At 37.2% G+C, this 19,580-nt stretch overlaps 1 protein-coding gene and 2 pseudogenes across 1 annotated transcript; 2 read left to right on the forward strand and 1 right to left on the reverse strand.

The window, feature by feature from the left end:
- Positions 1–258: 258 nt before the first annotated feature.
- On the forward strand, positions 259–3,402 carry LOC107745736 (protein FAM107B-like; annotated as a pseudogene).
- A 141-nt stretch (positions 3,403–3,543) lies between these two features.
- Positions 3,544–14,275, forward strand: LOC107745811 (uncharacterized protein C1orf106 homolog). Its single transcript, XM_016559819.1, has 12 exons — positions 3,544–3,564; positions 4,502–4,588; positions 7,188–7,242; positions 9,111–9,224; positions 9,566–9,699; positions 10,914–11,036; positions 11,254–11,485; positions 11,601–11,654; positions 11,787–12,015; positions 12,559–12,714; positions 12,978–13,707; positions 13,785–14,275. Exons 1-12 carry the CDS (start codon positions 3,544–3,546, stop codon positions 13,875–13,877), a joined length of 2,028 nt encoding a protein of 675 aa, XP_016415305.1. The 3' UTR covers positions 13,878–14,275.
- On the reverse strand, positions 13,840–19,110 carry LOC107745812 (lymphoid-restricted membrane protein-like; annotated as a pseudogene).
- Positions 19,111–19,580: the final 470 nt, after the last annotated feature.

Raw genomic sequence — 19,580 nt, forward strand, 5'->3', positions numbered from 1 at the left:
CTGCCCTCTTGTGGTTGGTTACGGTACGCGCAATTTATTCTCATTTTTAATTATAATTCTTATAAATTAATTAACATTTTAATAAATTAATTACATTTTGTAACTTAGAGAGTAAAACTACATAATTTGGACGAGATTTCAAATTGATAGAACAATAACCTGTTGGTTCAAAAAAAAAAAGTTTAACAGGCAAAAAAATAAATAAATAAAGAGATCAAGAGTTAATATTTCCAAGGAAGGAAGACAGTTAAAATCAGCACTGTTGTCTACGGTAATTAGTTAATCTGGCGTCCTACGTGCCTCGTATAGGTTCAGGTTAATCTGGAATGGCGTAATGAGTTTGAACGTAATGTTTGGAACAAGCATCACTGAACATAAACAGAGCAAACGCTAACCGAAGGCCACAGTCTCGACAATAGTCGCACAATGCTGGACCTGAACACAACAAAAAAAGCAATCAACTGTATGCGTGGAGGTGAGTGTTCTTTAAAAAATTTAGTCAAAGAGTTTATTTGACGAATCCTAAGTAAATGATTGTTGGCGTTTGATAGTCACTCTCTTTCAAAGATAGTAACTGAGTTTAGTGCTTTTTTTTTTTTTTTTTTTGTTTCTGCAGGTATGGGGATGTTCTTGGATGAACACAAGTAGTGTTCAGGTAAATGTCCCATGAAGCAGTGGGAACCCTAGAAAAGCTGTTATCCACTGCATTTTTATGAAGCCTATTTACCTTGAACACCACATGAAATGGTTCTGTCTTTCAAATATAAAATCTATTTCATAAATTTAAAATGTTTCCGGAGTTATTTGTTGTTGAATTAACAATGCACTTAATCTTTACACTAAAACTAAAATTTGCTCCCATTTAATGGTGTCAGTCCCAGTAAGTAGTTTTTATGACCCTATCACAAACTTTAATACTATGTATTACTATATAATACAACATATACTATGTTGATCATAATTTGCATGAGTCATGTATTTCAGTCAGTAGTCCGATGTCATGTTGCTTCAGGAGTGTGGCGACGGGACAGGAGTGTGTTTGGTGTGGTTAACACAAATGGCCCCTGAGCATGGCACTGTAGGACCAGAGTAAGCTGGTTTATCCTGGTCTTGGTTATAAACGCTATGCTGTGGGCAGGATCCCCAGAAGATTAACGTCTCAAGACGTGGACTCGTCTAAGTTCCTAAAATGTTCCTGTAAATCATGGTGCTAACAATGCCAAATTCAGAGGTTTACATGGAATGCACAAAGAGCTGTAATGTGTCACTTGACTACAATGCAAGTCAATTTGGATAAAAGCATTTAGCACAAAAAAAAGATACTTGTATTTAAACATGGCTAGGACAAGGATACGTGTTTCATATGTGAGTAAATTATAGGTTTTTTTTGTGGGTTTCATGCTAAAGTGTGTCTGTCTTTTGCTATATATATATATATCGTATTGTCCCGAATATAAGACGATGTTTTTTTCTTGGAAATACATCTGAAAAAACACGGTCGTCTTATATTCGGGACAATACGATATATATATATATATCGTATTGTCCCGAATATAAGACGATGTTTTTTTCTTGGAAATACATCTGAAAAAACACGGTCGTCTTATATTCGGGACAATACGATATATATATATATATCGTATTGTCCCGAATATAAGACGACCGTGTTTTTTCAGATGTATTTCCAAGAAAAAAACATCGTCTTATATTCGGGACAATACGATATATATATATATATTTAATATACAAAATATTTTTAATTCAATAGTTATTGATAGATATAATGTTTATTTAATAAAAATAGTAGTAGTAGTTTTGCAAGTCTATAGTCAAGTTTGTGTATAGAATTTAATGCTTACTAAGGAAATCCAATTTTGAACATCTTTCCTTTGTCATTGGCTGTAGTCATATGATTTCAGAGCCTGTGATTCAGAGGTCATGAGGTCAAAACTAACTTAAGAATGCCTCCGTGTTGAGCTATAAATGGCCCTTTGCTTCGTTCTTCTGTGTTTGTAAATCAAGCCAACACGCATTAGGAGGCAGAGCATGTCATCTCAGTCCACTGAGCTGATTTGATTCTGTGCTTTCTTCAGCAGGTGGACATGCTGGCACTGTTACTCCATTTTAAATTGCATGCTAAATGTATTAAAAAGTGACCCATTCATTTGGCTGAATTTATTTACTTTTATACTTTTTATTTATTAATGTGTATTAATATTTTATATAATTTATAGTTTAACTTTCTCTCCAGCGCCCAGGATTCAGACATCACAGAAAAGGTACAGGCACTGACTGTGCCCTGAGTTTTATTTACGTTGCATCATATAATCGGTCATAAACATGTAGACATAATTTTATATATCTTACAATTTGCTTAAATAAACAAATGTTAAATCATAACTAAATATTTGCTGGCATTCAAATAAGTCTAAATGTTTATCCTCTGTCTTTTCAGAGAATTATGCGTGTCATCCTCCTGAGTCCCAGCAAAGCACAGACAGTGGAGACGAGTTAATTCGGCTCCGGAAACCCGGCGAGTGTCCCAGTCACCAGAATCTCCATAAGGAGCTTCTGCTCGGCCACAAGAGGTAAAGAGTAACATCTAAAAGATGTTTACTTTGCAAATGGAGTACGCTAACATCCCAATACTTTACAAATAATAAAAGCAAAGTAAACATCAAGTTGAAAGAAAAGTTTTAAATGACATCAAACCTACACTTACCTGCATTTATTCATACAAACTGACTTTTATTTTTTTATTATTTTTTTTTTTCAGAGGCCTGTTGTTGGAGGACAAACCAGAATTGCAGCGTGCGTTACAGCAAAGGAGGCTTGACCTGCACAGAGAGCAGGAACTTGCCCTCCGACCTCCTTCTAACCTGGAACAAGAGCTCCGTAAGAGACAGCAGAAACTGCAGGAGGTACTGGCCATTCTATGTCCACTTAATGTTCCTCATTACTGAAATGGAAGTCAAAAGAATTTTGCCAGATCTAAGGCGGTACATTTTGATTGTCTTTGATGAACTGTCTGTCTATGCATTTTGTTGAATGGACTTATGCATTTCATATATTTTAGTGTTTTTGTAAAGTTCACCGTTTTGAATATTTCTCCACAGTATGAGATGGAGGAACGGAGGCGTATCGAGGATGAGAAAAACGTTCCAGAATTTGTACGAGTGAAAGAAAATCTGCGTCGCATATTTGACGGAATAAATTAACTGAAGGGTCTATGGATAAGAAATGCACCTTGAAATTTTTACTGTTTTCAAATCATAAAAGAGAATGTTGAAATTAAGTGGCATACAGCTGTAATGTAGTTTAGTAACGAAGCACTGTATTTAAATGTACTGTAAATTTGAGTCAAATTAAAGCTATTAATGTCTTGTATAATATTACACTTTTTTTTGTTTTAGTTTTTTTTTTTTAATCACCCTTTTCAATGATCAAACCGTAGTAGCCAATAAATAAATACTTTTGACTTATATAATATCCTATTTGACATTCAATGTTTGTCCCGCAGGTGACCAAACTGTCATAGACTTAATGGGGACGTCATATTGGAAAGTCAGTTACATCCGAGCAACCAGTCAGAATACCCTAGCAACCAAATGACAATCTCCAGCCATATTTCAGCACCAGAACATGGTCTTTATCTTTTTTTCTTTCTTTCTTACACTAGAATTCCCAAATCGATTCGGTGTCTCGTTGCCTTTGCATTTACAGGTGGCTCTTCTGCACATCGCCAGTGCGGAGAGAAATCTCCACAGGCTCTTCCTTTCACGTGGAAATGCCCCCCGTTTAATTAGCTGATCTTTAAATTCAGGGAGAGGCACGAGGAAAGAAAGCCTGACCATCTGCCGTAGCCCGCCTTTATCAGGAAGGTAACAACAGGAGGCATATATAGGAAGCAAATCGACAAAGAAATGTTTGAAGGAAGAAACTCGAACCATGTTGTGCTCTCAATTTTATATGTTTTTACATGCTGACAACAGTTACGTCAAAAACTCTTTCAGCAAATTACTTTGTACCGTATCGGGGCTTGTCCCCACGCAAGAAAACAATCAAGTTGTGTGGCAGCGCGCCATTTCAGACACTATTCATACAGTCCAAAGCACTATTCGCCAGCTGTCCTCTTGTTTAACTGTTATTATGGTCTCGGTTTTCTCCCGCTGGCTCTGTTAGACACGCCTATCCCAAAAGAAGCGTGCGCTGCCTTCAAAAGATCACGCACGCTTACGAAGCATCTAGACAAACATTCGCGGTAGGGGATAGTTGCAGTGGTATCGCCCTGGTTTGTATCTTTAAACTTGTTTACAAGCACAATTTATAAAATTTTCCTCTTTAAAATTTTAAGTAGGCGTCTATTAATTTTAATACGTAAGTTACTTTTATAAATACGAACTGGAGAATATTTCAGCTATATGGCACACTCCCACTTCGCTAATACGGTTGGTACAGTCCAGTGGCTTTTGGCTGGCTTGAGTAAAGACTCCACATCCAGCCGCACTGTGGAGTCCGCCGGCACACGCGCATCGGCGGGAATGGAGTGAACGGAGGGCGTGTATTGGGTTGGATACTGCAAAGAAAGGTATGGTAAAATGATAAATATTTGTATTAATAATAAATATTACATTTATGCATTATCCTTTTGTGGCACAGATGTATTTCATATGTGGAAATTATATTTTGTTAAAGCTTTGCACAATAGCTCCATGAAATCATTCATTTAAAGGCATGCGTTAATTCTTTGATAAGCTCTGCTCATGTTCTTAAATATTTTTGTTGAGTGCATTTATGTTTTTGGGATCTAAACCTATATTTACAACAGACATAAATGCTGGTCATTTCATTGCATGGACTAGTGCTGCTTAGTAAGGTCATCCAACCCTTTCAAAGCATGCAAATTATTAAAGACTGTCACTTCTAAAATCAAATATGAAATACATGATATTTTTATGGGCTCCGAGTTGGTTTGGATGTTGATGGCATGATTGCATTATGATTGATTAGATGAAAAACTTACTACAATAGAAAGACAAGTAATTTCTTATCATTTGTCCTCACAAACTTCATGCAATCAAAAGACATGTTTCTTAGTGCTTGCGAATGTTATCATAGATCCAGATCAACTGATATTGGTACAACCGTTCTAAATATTAAGTCTGTTAAAAGTTAATTAAAAGGAACACTTTGCCTACAGTTACAACCATTGCTATTTGTATAAAGGCTATCAGGGTTGATCTCCTTTTCCCAGAGATCCATAGTATATCTTAATTGACTTTCTACTGGAATACAGATGGAAGTGGATGTCCATTCATAAAGGAGAATGAGTCTGTGTTTACAATGGCTGAGAAACTTTCTTTAGCTAAAGGTGTTTTTGTCTTCGAGAGGCTTTTTTGTCATGCATTTTGATTAATTGTTTCATCTTCACTGAGTGGCATAGTGAAAGAAGAGAAGTGGAATCACAAAGACTGCCTTTCAAGTCTCTTCTCTCTCTCTCTCTTTATCACTCTCCGCCATGTTTTGCATGGCTTCATTAAAATTTGACTGGTTTTTGGCTTTGCATCAGCTGTGGAAATAAGTCACACACTAAATTCTGTCACTCCCATATCATTTGCGTCCACACGATTCAGCATTTCTATAATAACAGGCTTCGCATACATTCTGGGTTGCGTTCAAGTCTCCCATCAGACTTTCCAAGCTCTGGCCCTCTCTGGGAATTCCAGACCTGGCCGCAGTGGTAATGAAATTGGCCGAGTAGGCATTCCAATAGATCACAGCCCCATAGGCTCGTGGGAAAGGGTGTTGGGGAATCTGGCGGAGAAGACATGAGAATTGCAGACTACTGAAAATGGTCTTATTCGTTGATGTCTCATCTTTACGCTTGACTGTGTGAGAGGATGGGTGGATCTGTTGTGTTATTCTGCTGCTGCTGAGATCGCTGTCGAGAAGACTACGTCCTGTCTGCTCTTCTGAGCTTAATGTGCTTTGTAATCAAGACAGGCCTAATGTGTTTTCAGGGTGGAGATCTTTGCAAGTGAAGTTTGTGGATTTGAAGGAATAGGTCATCCAAAAATTAAAATCTGTCATCATTTACTCATCCCCTTATGATTTCCTTTCTTCTGTGGAACACAAAAGGAGAAGTTCTGAAGATTGTGCTGATTGATCTTTTTCACGTTTACAACAAAGTCCCTTTCGAGGAAAGTCATTTAGCGGCCATTTGGGCAACTTTAGGCATGCAATGTCATCTCCTATCTACTCGAATGGGGAAATATTTAAATCTCAAAAACTGCTTGCCAAACTCACATTTAAATAACATTTCAAATCAGGAATAAAATCAAACATGAACTCTCACAAATGTTGGGCAAATTTCTTTATTAAACCTGCGTATGAATGTTTTCATGAATAAATCATGATTCACCAATTAGGTATGTACTAAAATTTATTCAGAAATTTCTGAAAAACTGTAGGAACATCTGGAAATGTGTCAGTTGGGTCTTTTATTTAGAAGGCAGGATTTATATCAGCTTTATTGCGCATTGCAGTTTCTCCTAATCATAGTAATACGAGTTAACGGTTTTGGTGCATATATACAGTCTTCGTCTACAATGAATGTGGACTGAAGCTTTAAAAAAATGACGCAAAAACACCATAAATCTATCAGAAACTTCGACCCATGTGCTATATTGACATGGCATGATTGCATTATAATTAGATACAACACTTACTACAGTGGAAAAACAATTGTTATAATTTGTCTTCACAAGTTCCATGCATTAAAAAGATATGTCTTCTGAAGTCTCAATTTCTTTGTGCAAGGAAAAAAATACCAAAATCATTCATTATTCCTTATTTGAATAATTGAATTGTAATTGAATGGAAAGTGCAGCCAGCACAGTTTTCAATAATTCTTTGTGTTGCATGGCAGAAAGTCATACAGGTTTTCACTGACATGAGGGTGAGTAAATAATGGCAGAATTATAATTTTGGGGTGAACTAATATTGGGAGTTGCTTTTTGTTTAATAAAGCACAGTTTGTCACAGTGACCTAATTCCTGCTGCAGTTTCATCAGCCTTTCTTTTGCCCTCTCTTACTGACTAAGTCTTGTTGTATCAGCAGATACTGTCCTCTCAGCAAACTGGCCGCTCAGGCTTGTTGACACAGAGCTTTGCTTGTACTCTTTCAGTCGTTGGAGTGTCTGATAGAGCAGGCTGGTTTCTATTGTGCTGAGCTGCATCCACGTGAGTTACAGAACTGAATGAGGATGGAGCCTTTAGAAGCTCCACAATCACATCCTGTTCAATTTTCTTTCTCAGAACTCAGGAAGAGGAATGATAAGGATCCACACTGACTCATTAGCAGAGATGTTGTCCCTAGTGATGTGAGATTTCCCCCCCAAAATAGCATTTATATAAATACAGTGTCTGTCCTAGATTTTTGCGTGCATGACACCAGAGCTCAGTAGATATAACAAGGAGCCATGGGCCCTATTTATAAAACACGCATACGATCGGATTTGATCCTAAATTCCATGGATTTCATCCGATATGTCAAATATAAATTATACACAATATACATTATAATATAACAACTGCTTTGTGATAATTATGTCACTTATATTAATTCATTAATTATGTTATTGAGGGGGGAGGGAGGAAATATATATATTATACTGCAGTTTTTAAAGAGGGATACATTTAGGAAAAATGTTCGTTCTTTCAGAGATCATTCATGGGAAGATTTTGAAAATTGTACTACGTTCACATTTAGGATCTTTGTGTGCACATCTTTATAAATGAGGCCTAGGTCTGATAATGGTTTATGCCTTTTCTTGCTCAGGAAATGAAAGTAACTTTAGAAAAAAAGCAGTGTTGAAGATAATGTCATAAATTGAGCTAATATTTTCCTCAAATCTTGTTACTGGATATGAAAGGATCCTTTGCAATCCTCCTGAATCTTAAGACGATGAAATTCTGGGCATAATTTACTCATCCTCATATTGTTCCAAACTTGAGGCCACGTTCTTCTGTTGAACACAAAAGTTTGAAAAATGTCTCAGTATTATTTGTTTTCCATATACTGAAAGTCAGTACGGTCCAATGTTGTTTTGAACCCCATTTTCACTGTATGGATGAGAAAAGTCCATACAGGAAAAAAGTTTGGAAGTAAATGAAAATTCTGCCATGATTTATTCACTCTCATTTTTTGGGTAAACTTCCCCTTTAAACATCTCAATTAAATTAGACACAAGTTTCCTACATGATTGATTCATTTTTACATTTGTAAGAGGATCAAATTTGCCATTCAAACTCTGCCCAGTGCATTAACATGTTCCTTTACGATAACAGAACAAGACTTTATGTAAATGTCACAGCAGTATCTCCTCATCTTACTTTCTCCATACTGAGGCCTGCGAAATCTGAGACGTCACAGTCAGAGAGCCCTAAATGTTATTCCTAACAATCTTTTAGAAAAAACTCTGCCTGTAAGTTTTCTTCATTGTAATAAGAGAAGCCCTGACATGGATATCTAAGTTATCAGCATCTCCCGCCTGCGGCTGAATCAGCATGGACACATTGTTCCACTTCAAAGCTGCGGCAAGTGGGCACTGAAAGAAAGAGAGGGGGTCTTGGAGAGAACAGGTGCAGTCTTTGGGAGGGGGAGAGTCCCTTCTGCCATCTGTTGACTTCTAGTTTTCCCCCAAACACACTTCATCACAATTCACACACGCCTGCTTGGTCATAGTGATCCAGGTTGCTATGGTGCTATATGGGAGGGATAAGACCCCCACATAAGTGCGGTCAACTCCGGGCGTGCGGCTATTGTGTTTTGAGACATGCAAACATTTGGGGGGCGGGTGCGCGTGTGCGCAGACTGAAATAGGGGTGGATGAGGCAAAAGACCAGTTGCTTTGTCATATGTGGAGGAGACGCTGAGGTGCCTGTGAAGGGTTCTCCTCGGGAAGTTCGGTTTTACATAATCGCACGGCCACAAGCCACTATTTGGAAGGCAAATTTACTTAGTGGTTGCTGGACTGGAGAGCATTAGTAAATGGAGAGCGCTTGATATCAAACTACGGATTTCAGTCTTTTCTCTTCCCCATCAACAGGTCACATCTGCAGACTGAACTCGGATATTGTTGAAAACTGCAGAAAAACTCAAATAAACATGGATTTTAAGGAGGAGGTCAGTGACTCTGATAGCGGGATCATTTTGAACTCTGGTGAGTGCTTTTATTTAATTTTATTTATGTTAATGATAAACAATTAATATTAAGAAGAGAGCAGAACGCATATCAACTTGTAAAAATTTGAAATCAAAATTTGGTGCTGTAGTTCCCCCCCAAAAAACACATTTCTATCAGTATAATGTTTAATGAACATTAGTTTTCCAGCTTTATTTTATTCAATTGCATTTTTTATTTTTTTTTATGTTATTAACAGATAATATAAAGAACTACTCAAAGTCTCATTTTAGTGCTACAGTTCAGTGTGTTAGGGCAGGCCAGCTGCTAACACGCTATATGTGTGTGCTGTTGTGTAATGAAACTGTTGTGTTATCCAGGCCCAGACAGTCCCACGTCTCCAGTAAAGGACCTGAGCACTCACACACGTGCCATGAGGCTGAAGCAGCAGGCCCTTGAGGACAGACTGGAGCTTTGTGTCCTGGAGCTAAAGAAACTCTGCATTAGGGAGGCTGTGAGTGACAAAAAATGAGCCATCAGTATTGCCATCTATGTTAAATTCATTATATATAATGTATATATAATGTTAAGCATTGGGCTTATATTTACATGTAAATCAAACCATCACAAATATTCATAATCTGCTTGAAAAACTGGCAGGCATTATGATATTTCCCATTCATTTTCTCCATAGAAATTTCATAAATGTCTTCAATGAAGATTTTTAAGCCATGAACCAAAAAAAAAAAAAAACAGCTTCAACATAACTCAGTAAAACCCTTGATTTTCATTTGAAAATACAAAATTAACCAGGGTCTGCCAACACTTCGGGACCATAAAAGGGTTTCTTGGTTCAGAGAAGTTTAACCTTGGTCTAATTAACTAATGAAGCATAATGACTTCTAATCAGGCTAAACAATTACACTACCGTTTAAAAGCCTGGGGTTAGTAAAAAGATTCTCTTTGTTTGATCAAATATAAAGTAAAACAGTAATATTGTGAAATTGTTGCAATTTAAAATAACAGTTTTTTATTTTAATATATTTTAAAATGTAATGTATTCCTGTGATGGCAAAGCTGAATTTTCAGCAGCCATTACTACAGCCATCAGTGTCACATGATCCTTAAAAAATCATTCTAATATGTTGATTTGCTGATCAAGAAACATTTGTTTGAAAAAAAAAACAGCATTTATTTGAAATAGACATTCTCTGTAAAATTATAAATGTCTTTACTGTCAATTTAATGCATCCTTGCTGAATAAAAGTATTAATTTCTTTAAAAAAAATAAAAATAAAAAAAAGTAGTTTGTGTTACATGCAAATTTAATGAAGCATAAATTACTTTGCACACACAATGTCATAGTTTTAATAGGAAAGTTTCAGTAGGAAAGTCAGCTGGCCCATAAGCATAAATCAGATTGCTCTGATTAGGCTGGGCTTTTTCTTCTTCTGAATACAGCCCTTCAATAGAGGCACTAAAGTCAATGGCCAAGAAACAGATGCTTCTTTGCAAGTTAGCCCACATGTCTGTCATTCACTATTGGCCAAGCAGAGAGAAGATTTAAGGGCCTAATCCTTAGAAACCCCTTTGTGGACACTTCGACAACATAAAGACGAGCATCTGCTCGCTCAAAGATTTTGTAGTTTTGTACTGACTAACACACATAAAGTTTGTTTTCTTTGACGTTGTTTTTCTTTAAGTTTAAAATGCTCTTTGTTTTGACAGGAGCTGACTGGAAAGCTGCCCTCCGATTACCCTCTCTTGCCTGACGAGAAGCCTCCGCAGGTCCGGCGACGGATTGGAACTGCTTTCAAACTGGATGAGGGTTTTATTTCACAATATGGCGAGGTATAGGCCACAGTTTATACACGGAGATTATTTTAATAGCTTTAATGCAACTGACTGTTATTTGAGCCTACCTGGCTAGTTTTAAATGTTATTCATGGTGGTATTATTATACGTTCCACTTACATGGAAAAAGATTTTTTTCGAGGTGCATTTAATCCATATTTCAGCATTTTCAGTTTGTAATCATGCGGTTACCCCCTAAAATGTTTGTCTCCAGGAGTCTGAGCTGCACGCGCTCGAGGCTGATCTCGCTCTGCAGCGACAGATTTATGAGGCAGCCCGAAAGCTCTCCCTCGAGGAGCACATCAGCAAACCGGTGAGGAAAAGCCGACTGCAGCAGTGTAAACGTGAAGAGAAGAAGCTGAAAGAACTGCAGGATGCGTTACTGAAACACCGCATCAACCACGGCTGTGTCTCTCCACAGACCTGCTATTCTTCCAGGCAGAGAGGTCAGCCACTCGATTCTCATATAATCTAAATTTGATAAGACTGTATTATTAAAATGATTTGTTTTGAACAACTTTATATAACTTTAATGACAATTTTATTTGTTGGTCCATCCAGATCTTTGTATGTCTGATGACAGCTCGCTGTCAGATGCTGTTGCCTTGGATGATGGTAAGTGAACGACTCTTTTTATTTTCATGTTAAAATAAACTTGAACAAACTTTTGCACCCCACTGTATGTGAAAATGTAATCTCTAGACTCTAAGAGTTTGCTAATGTCAAAAAATTGTCTTTTATATACAGACTCAGACTCTGCTCCCTTTTCTCCGGCCGTTCTGGGGTCTTCCACGGACAGCGGTTTCCAGCGTCTGACTCTCTTGCCCAATAACGGCCCAAAGCAATCGAGCTCCAGTTCCAGTCTGGACTATGATGCCTCTCCAATCCAGAACTCTCCATGGAAGGAATCCAGCTTGGACCAGCCCTACCAGAAACAAAAACCTTCTCACTCTGCCTGCAGCAGCAGCCGCTCAAGGTATTGGGATGATAGATGTTTAATTGCAATATAAGCAAACCTTTACTCTGTGTTGTCAGAGCTGTTTTAAAGGTACTTGATTGGTACTTGAAAACCATATCTTTTATATTTACTGACACTTTTGATCAAATGAATGCATCCTTGCTGAACAAAACTATTATTATTTTTTTTTTTACTAATTGTACGTTAAAAATAAACTTTTTAACGGTAGTGTAATAGGTCACAGGTGTGTGTTTTGGCAGATATCTTGTACACAACCATTACTGAACAGGGGTGCGTTTCCCAAAAGCATCATTAGCTAACTATGGTCGTTAGTTCCATTGAACTCTATTGGTAACGATGGAACTTACGACCATAGTTGCTTTTGGGAAACACACCCCAGATCAGGTTTGATTCTTCTATTTAAAGAACTTTTGTCACACTAATCATCCAATTAGCTAGTTTGAGGTTCGACACTTTAGAACAAAGCACTATAAGAGTCTATTTTAGATACATTTATGAGTGTATAATCTTCATAATGTTTTCTTGTCTTTGTGTCAGCAGCAGTCCAACAAGCTCACCAACAGATACAAGAATGGCAGAACTTCCTCCAGCACCCCAGTTTGTGTTTAAGAGTCTGCCAGTGCGAAACAATCAGCCAAACAGCGCCCCCTCCACCCCAGAGCTGCCACTGCGCCGACAGTTCTCACAGTCCTTCAGGTAATTAATATACACAAGGCAACAGTGGTACTTCAGGATTGTCTGAACACTGTTCGTCAAATACATGGTTCATATTGATATTAATACGGTCTTTTAAAACTAAAGTGAAATAAGCCATTATATTTTAGGACTTAAAATACATTGCATTGAACTATTTTTAATTGATACATTTCACTTTATTAATGAGCAACATTTGTATTTCTATTCTATCTGCCACCTTGGGAGCAAATTTCTAACCTTACTTATCATCTCCTCTCAAACAGGCTTCCCAGAAGCAAACCAGAATTGACCAAGGCCAGCTCAGACCTGGGACGGGGCCGGACCAAGTTACCGCGTCGACGAGTGACAGATTTTGCACTGGCCTACTCAGTTCAACGTTTATATCAGTGCAGCTCTGAAGACAGCAGCTCCGAGCTTTCCATTTCTTCATATAGCAGTTCCTCCAGCCGAGAGACAACCACCGAAGCACCCAAACCCTGTCCGCCTCCATACGGCTACCACCACACCGCTCCAAATAAAGGACCGGGCCAGCTCAACACCTACAGTACACTCAAAAACAACAACAACAACAACCCACCTCACCTCGTGCCCAGACCCAATCAAGTGAAGATTAGCAATGGGACACCACTTCAGGTGAACATAGGGAGGCTGCAACTCGGACCGAATTCACAATCTGATCCTGTACATACTAATAAACCCCAATCTGGTCCTGTACATACTAATAAACCCCAACAAGTTCAGGTTACTTCACCCAAACGAATGCTCAAGCCTCCCCCACCGTACACGAAGGTGGTCCGCACAACGTCGCTAAGAGAGTATCTCAACCATCCCAGCCGTGTGCTTCCTCGAGAAGTGGTATCAGGGGAGCTTAAAACCTGGCACCAGAAAAACAATATAGCCATATCCAAACCCCACTCACTTGAACGGCAAGGATCGATTAGAATCAAGCGCCCAGAGCCGCCACCCTACCACCATATTCCCTCTCATAAGCAGGTAAAGATGTGGACAATATGTGCATTTATCATTAAATCTGTTCTTGGTAAATGATAAACATACTTGTTTTTATCCAGGTTTCTCAGAAAGTGATTCTGCAAAGGGCTTCCGATGGAACGCCGCTGCAGTGGTACGAAGAGGAAGACTCCGAGATTGTGAGTCAGGTGTAACCAGGTAGAAGAAACCTAGAGGAAATTAAACAGAAAAAGTGAACTCTAATTGTACACCATCTTTATTTTTATTTATTGAGCCAATGGACTCACTGATGTAGTCTGATGATGTTAATTCTCACCAAGGCTTTTTGACCAAGTTGGAGCTGAGTCAGTGAAGTATATGCCTCAATTCCATATATGCCTACATTTGTGATTAAATTTCAAGTCTAAGACTTCCTTGTAAGGCATCATGCCTGATATTTATGATGAATGTATAATATAATTGTGATTTTGTTGTCAGGAGAGTGTGGCCCACCTTTTGCATATGAACGCCCTCAAGGAAATGACATAATTTAGTATATATTTGTGTCTGGTACACGATCCTTCATAATTAAAGTATTATGCAATGTCTTAGTTTCCCCATGATTTAATTTAATTTAACACATTATGAATTAATATATTATTTTCTATCTTATTTTTTATTTGTGAATTAATATGGCCCCTTTCCTAACATCTTTTAAATTAGTGAAATGTTTCAAGAAGTGTTGCTCTGCTACTGTAATATGCATTGTAAGAATAATCCATCTGTCAGTTTTAATAATACCAAATGCAGATGTTTTACTTCCTGTTTGTACACTACTAATTATGAAATATATTTTATATTATTTATAATACACTTTAATAAACAATATCACAGATCCTCACTATTGGTTTGTGCATTTTTGTCACATTTTCAAATATTTCACATTGACATTGTAGAAAACAGATGTAGAGCATACATTGATATGAGTGCTAGTGCATGAATTTTATTCTGAGACCATTTCAAACTATACATGAAATAGTTTCCCATAAAACAAAGTTAAAACGTCTAGCAAATGGTAACTAAAAGCTATCAACAGTAATTTTAACATATTCATCACATTTCTATTTCTATAGATAGTTATAATTTTCACATCCATAAGATGGGTGTTTGCAGCAACCAAACTAATACGGCTAATGGACCCTTTTCACAAGACTGTGGTGACGCGTTTAACGGTCATCAGCATTGTAAATCCTCGAAAGTTTTTCATATTTGTATTTTTTTTAAATGTATCTACATTTATAACACTATTCTTTGTATTATATCACCTTTGCATCAAATTACAAAAAAAACAGTTAAAGGGATAGTTCACCCAAAAATGAAAATTCTGTCATCATTTACTCACCCTCATGTCATTCCAAACCTGTATGAGTTGCTTTCTTATGTTGAACACAAAAGAAGATATTTTGAAGATTGCTGCGCTAATCTGTGGTGATTGGTCCGATTGGTCTCATTTTAATTTCATCACGCCTGTAATGCCTGATAAAGCAGCATTTGTGAGTGCAGTGCTGCGTTGTGTACAGCGTTACCGAGGAAACCGCTATTTTACCGCTCCAAAAGCGGCACCTAGTGGCAAAGAATGAATTTGCATTTTCATTCAGACCAAGCGAAAAGACCAACAAGTGGGCGGACAATATGCTAATGTTTCATGTTGACGTCAACATGAAACGGCTTGGGATTCGTTTTAAAAACGACTCGTTTCAATGATTCATAATCGACTTTCTTTTGAGAGACTATAACTTTATACACGGTGCACCTTCAGATTTAAAACTTGTACCTACTTTTTTACAAAGGCGGGGTCCAGTTCAAGCCTCAGAGTCTGATTGGGATGAATCTGGGCAGAGGATGTCTCCTCAGTAGCATCCACCTTGACAGTTTGTGAGGGACTGTCATCTTGAGGTACTACTTGCCTATGGAAATGTGAGACTTTGGATGTGGTTATTAATCACACTCATACTGTAGTATTTCAGCATAAAACATCATTCACAACCCAATTCATTTCCAAAATGTTATGTATTCCCAAGTAAAACAGGATATGAAACAAGAAAAAAAAATGTAAGACAGGACTTGATTTTATCCATTAGAAATCTGTATAAAGTCAGTCAATAGGTTCAAATTTGATTTCATGTTAACAAAGTTGTCATGAAATGAAAATTCACCTTATCTATTTTATAAATGTTATTGATTTTATTGTTAATGGCTCATTCATGTAAACTGAATCAAGTCTCTAGCCTCTATTTGTTCGATAATCTGTTTCACTCAGATGTACATCACTACAGTGATGATGTATTTTTGTAGGCCAACCTGGAAGTTAGCATCACACTGGTACCCTGGACAAAAAATACAATGGGATTTTTCCACTGGCTTTTGGATTATTGTGGACAATAAGCTCAAACCAACAAAAGTTTATGATGCTTACACATTCTGTTCATCATTATAATGTTCACAAATGAACACAACTTTTATTTATTTTGATGTAAATACAACTGGCAGAAGTAAAAATCTAAATGTAGACTATAAATGAACTACACCACGATCGCATGACTTCACAATCACTAAGCTGCCAACAACTCTTTCAGTCTTTATTTACTCTGAAAGTTTGAGTTAGAATAGTTTGCAAGAGTGCGATTATAAACACAATGAGGCTGTGAAAATGGACTAGTTATTAGATTAGTTAACCAGTGCGATGTGATGGCATTTAACAACCTCTGCAGTCCCATTTAACCACTTGTTAGCATCTGCCTTTTTCAAGACAAGTAAAAGCTTTAAAAAAAACATCTTTACTCTTTAAATCTTTAAAATATTTTAGGTCATAGAATACAGCATGAAAATATCTTGAACTTGTGTTAACCAAAACCCAGTGAAACAAGGCCAATGACCTCAGGATGATAGAACTGGAAGTGCTAAAATGCTATCTTGTTTCTGGGTTTTGGCCTACAAAAATACATCATCCCTGCAGCTGTCTATACAGAAGAGAAGATATGTCACTATTTCTGTTACATTGCAACTATAAATATACAAATGTATCCAAATTACCCTCTGTTCATTTGGCAGTCATCTGTGTGGTCAGGTTTCTGTGTGGTTGATTTGATCTCTTCACTAATCTCACTGGTCACTGACGATAATATAGCTTCTGACTCCTTCAATTTTTGCCTCTTCAAATAAAAGAGAAAAGAAAATTACAAGTGCACTTAAATTAAATTTAGACTAGAAGTTTATTGTGGTCATTGAATGGATGAGAATCTTTGTGCACTGACCTGGATTTGCTTTGCAATGATGTTTGTACTGATTCTACGCCGTAACTGTGGCTGAGAGTGAGACAAAAGAAAGAGATTATTATCTGATGATACTCTAAACAAATCATATAATTCACATCCGAACTATAAATTATTTATATATCTACTTAAACCAAGAAAACAAACAACAAAATCATTTTTCAGAATGAAAGCCAAACAAGTATGCAGTCAATACCTTCTGTAGGTCTTTTTCCAGCTTTTCAATAGCGTCAGTTTTCTCTGCAGTGACACAGATACATTTTTTCCAAAATGCTAGTGGATGCATCATAACTTTAACATTGTGAAAGAACTAAATGGGTGTTTTCCTACCCCTCTGCTCGCATCTGTTTCTTCATCTCCTCCTGTTCAACGCTGTTCCTCACATGACGGCGCTTCAGGTTCTCCACATGAGCCACCTTGAGTTCCACTGCACGGCTCACTTTAGCCTCCTACTCACAGAAACAGAATGGGATTTAACATATCAAAATATTTATTGAACCACCAGTCTAAAGGGTTAGTATCGACCGATACCTGATGCACAGCCCCAAGAACCTCTGCTGTCTTGGAGATTGGTCCGATGGTGCCTCCGATAATGTTGAGACAACTCAAGATGCCGGAGAAGCCCGGCACGTTTGATATCTAAACACATTCCCTTGAGTGTCTAGTGACAAAAATACAATCCTAGAATTGGCATAGGCTAAATCCAAAAAAGCAATGATTAAAAAAAAATAAAATTCTCAGACTGTAGTCGTACCTCAAGCACTTCCATGCCTCTTTCCACTTTCAGTTTGAGGTTGTCCTCAGCATTGTCCCGAGCGTGTTCCTCCATCTCCAGCCTCTGACACAGCGTGTACTGGTCACAGCGACAGGCCAGAGACAGCTGAGAGAAAGCAGCCTGTGCAGGGGGTTTGTAAAGTAATGAAAAGCTAAATTAAATAATAATAATAATAATAATAAAAATACAATTTAAAAGTAAAATAAAAATACCATAAAAAAAATAAAAATACATTTAGATAAAAAAGAGAATCTACATGGAACAGAATTATGAAGGTATGCCACACTTTAAAGAGAACTGAAAACCATCACTTCACGTTGATGGTACGAATGTCCATTTATGTATGTATGCATGTATGTATTTATCTAAATCAAACAGGACTGACCTCCAATTCCTCCTCTGTCATATCAACACTATGATGGGGTGAAATAACCAACAATAAAGATGGAGTGAAATAAGAGACATTATTGGAATTTATGTCCATAAATCAGAAATCAAATATTTGAATAACTAAATAAATGGCTGATGTGACTTAAAAAGCTAGCTTTTGTTTATGTCCGAGTAAATCACCTGTTAGGACCCAGCCTCACCATAACAGATATCACCATATCACCATAACTCTTCTAAGGCAATTTGGTCCTCGTGTCTAGACCCTTCAGAAGAGGAAAAAGTCACTTAAAGGAGTCATATGATGCTGCTAAAAAGAACATTATTTTGTGTATTTGGTGTAATGAAATGTGTTTATGCGGTTTAAAGTTAAAAAAACACATTATTTTCCACATACTGTGCATTATTGTTTCTCCTCTATGCCCGAATGTCCATTTATGTATGTATGCATGTATGTATTTATCTAAATCAAACAGGACTGACCTCCAATTCCTCCTCTGTCATATCAACACTATGATGGGGTGAAATAACCAACAATAAAGATGGAGTGAAATAAGAGACATTATTGGAATTTATGTCCATAAATCAGAAATCAAATATTTGAATAACTAAATAAATGGCTGATGTGACTTAAAAAGCTAGCTTTTGTTTATGTCCGAGTAAATCACCTGTTAGGACCCAGCCTCACCATAACAGATATCACCATATCACCATAACTCTTCTAAGGCAATTTGGTCCTCGTGTCTAGACCCTTCAGAAGAGGAAAAAGTCACTTAAAAGTCTTTAATATACCCTGTATAGCAGGAAATTATGGTAAGTAAATGGTTTTGTTGAGGCATTACCTTCCTCAGAGTCATTTTCACTGGTCTCTGTCTGGTTGTTGGTCAGGACTTGCTTTTCTTCACAGGCCTGATCGTTTAAACAAAATATATCGTAATATATACTATAGTACATAATGCTATAAAAATATAGTAATGACTGGATTAGACAAAGTTTATGAAAATGTTGAAAACCATTTTCAAAACATTTACTTCATTTTTAGATTAATTCTAAGTCGCAAAATAAAGAACCGAGTCTAAAAAATTGATCCAGACTGTAGAAGCTTAACTAATGTGTATGCTTATTTCCCCAACAACATTAAAGCCCGGTTTCACAGACAGTGCTTAGACTAAACCAGGATTAGGCCATAGCTCAATTAGGACATTTAAGTAATTTTTTTATAAACGTGCTTAGAAAAAAAAACATTACTGGTGTGCTTTTTGAGACAAAACAAAGGCACTGATATATTTTAAGATCAGTCAGTGCAAGTTTCTTTCAGTTGAAACAGCTCAGACTTACATTTTAGTCTAGGACTAGGCTTAAGCCATGTCTGTGAAACCGGGGGTAAGTGTTTAACATTTGTTTTAAACATTAAAAACAAGTTT

Source organism: Sinocyclocheilus rhinocerous, unplaced genomic scaffold, assembly GCF_001515625.1.
Source record: "Sinocyclocheilus rhinocerous isolate Xijiao unplaced genomic scaffold, SAMN03320098_v1.1 scaffold558, whole genome shotgun sequence".
NCBI lineage: Eukaryota > Metazoa > Chordata > Actinopteri > Cypriniformes > Cyprinidae > Sinocyclocheilus > Sinocyclocheilus rhinocerous.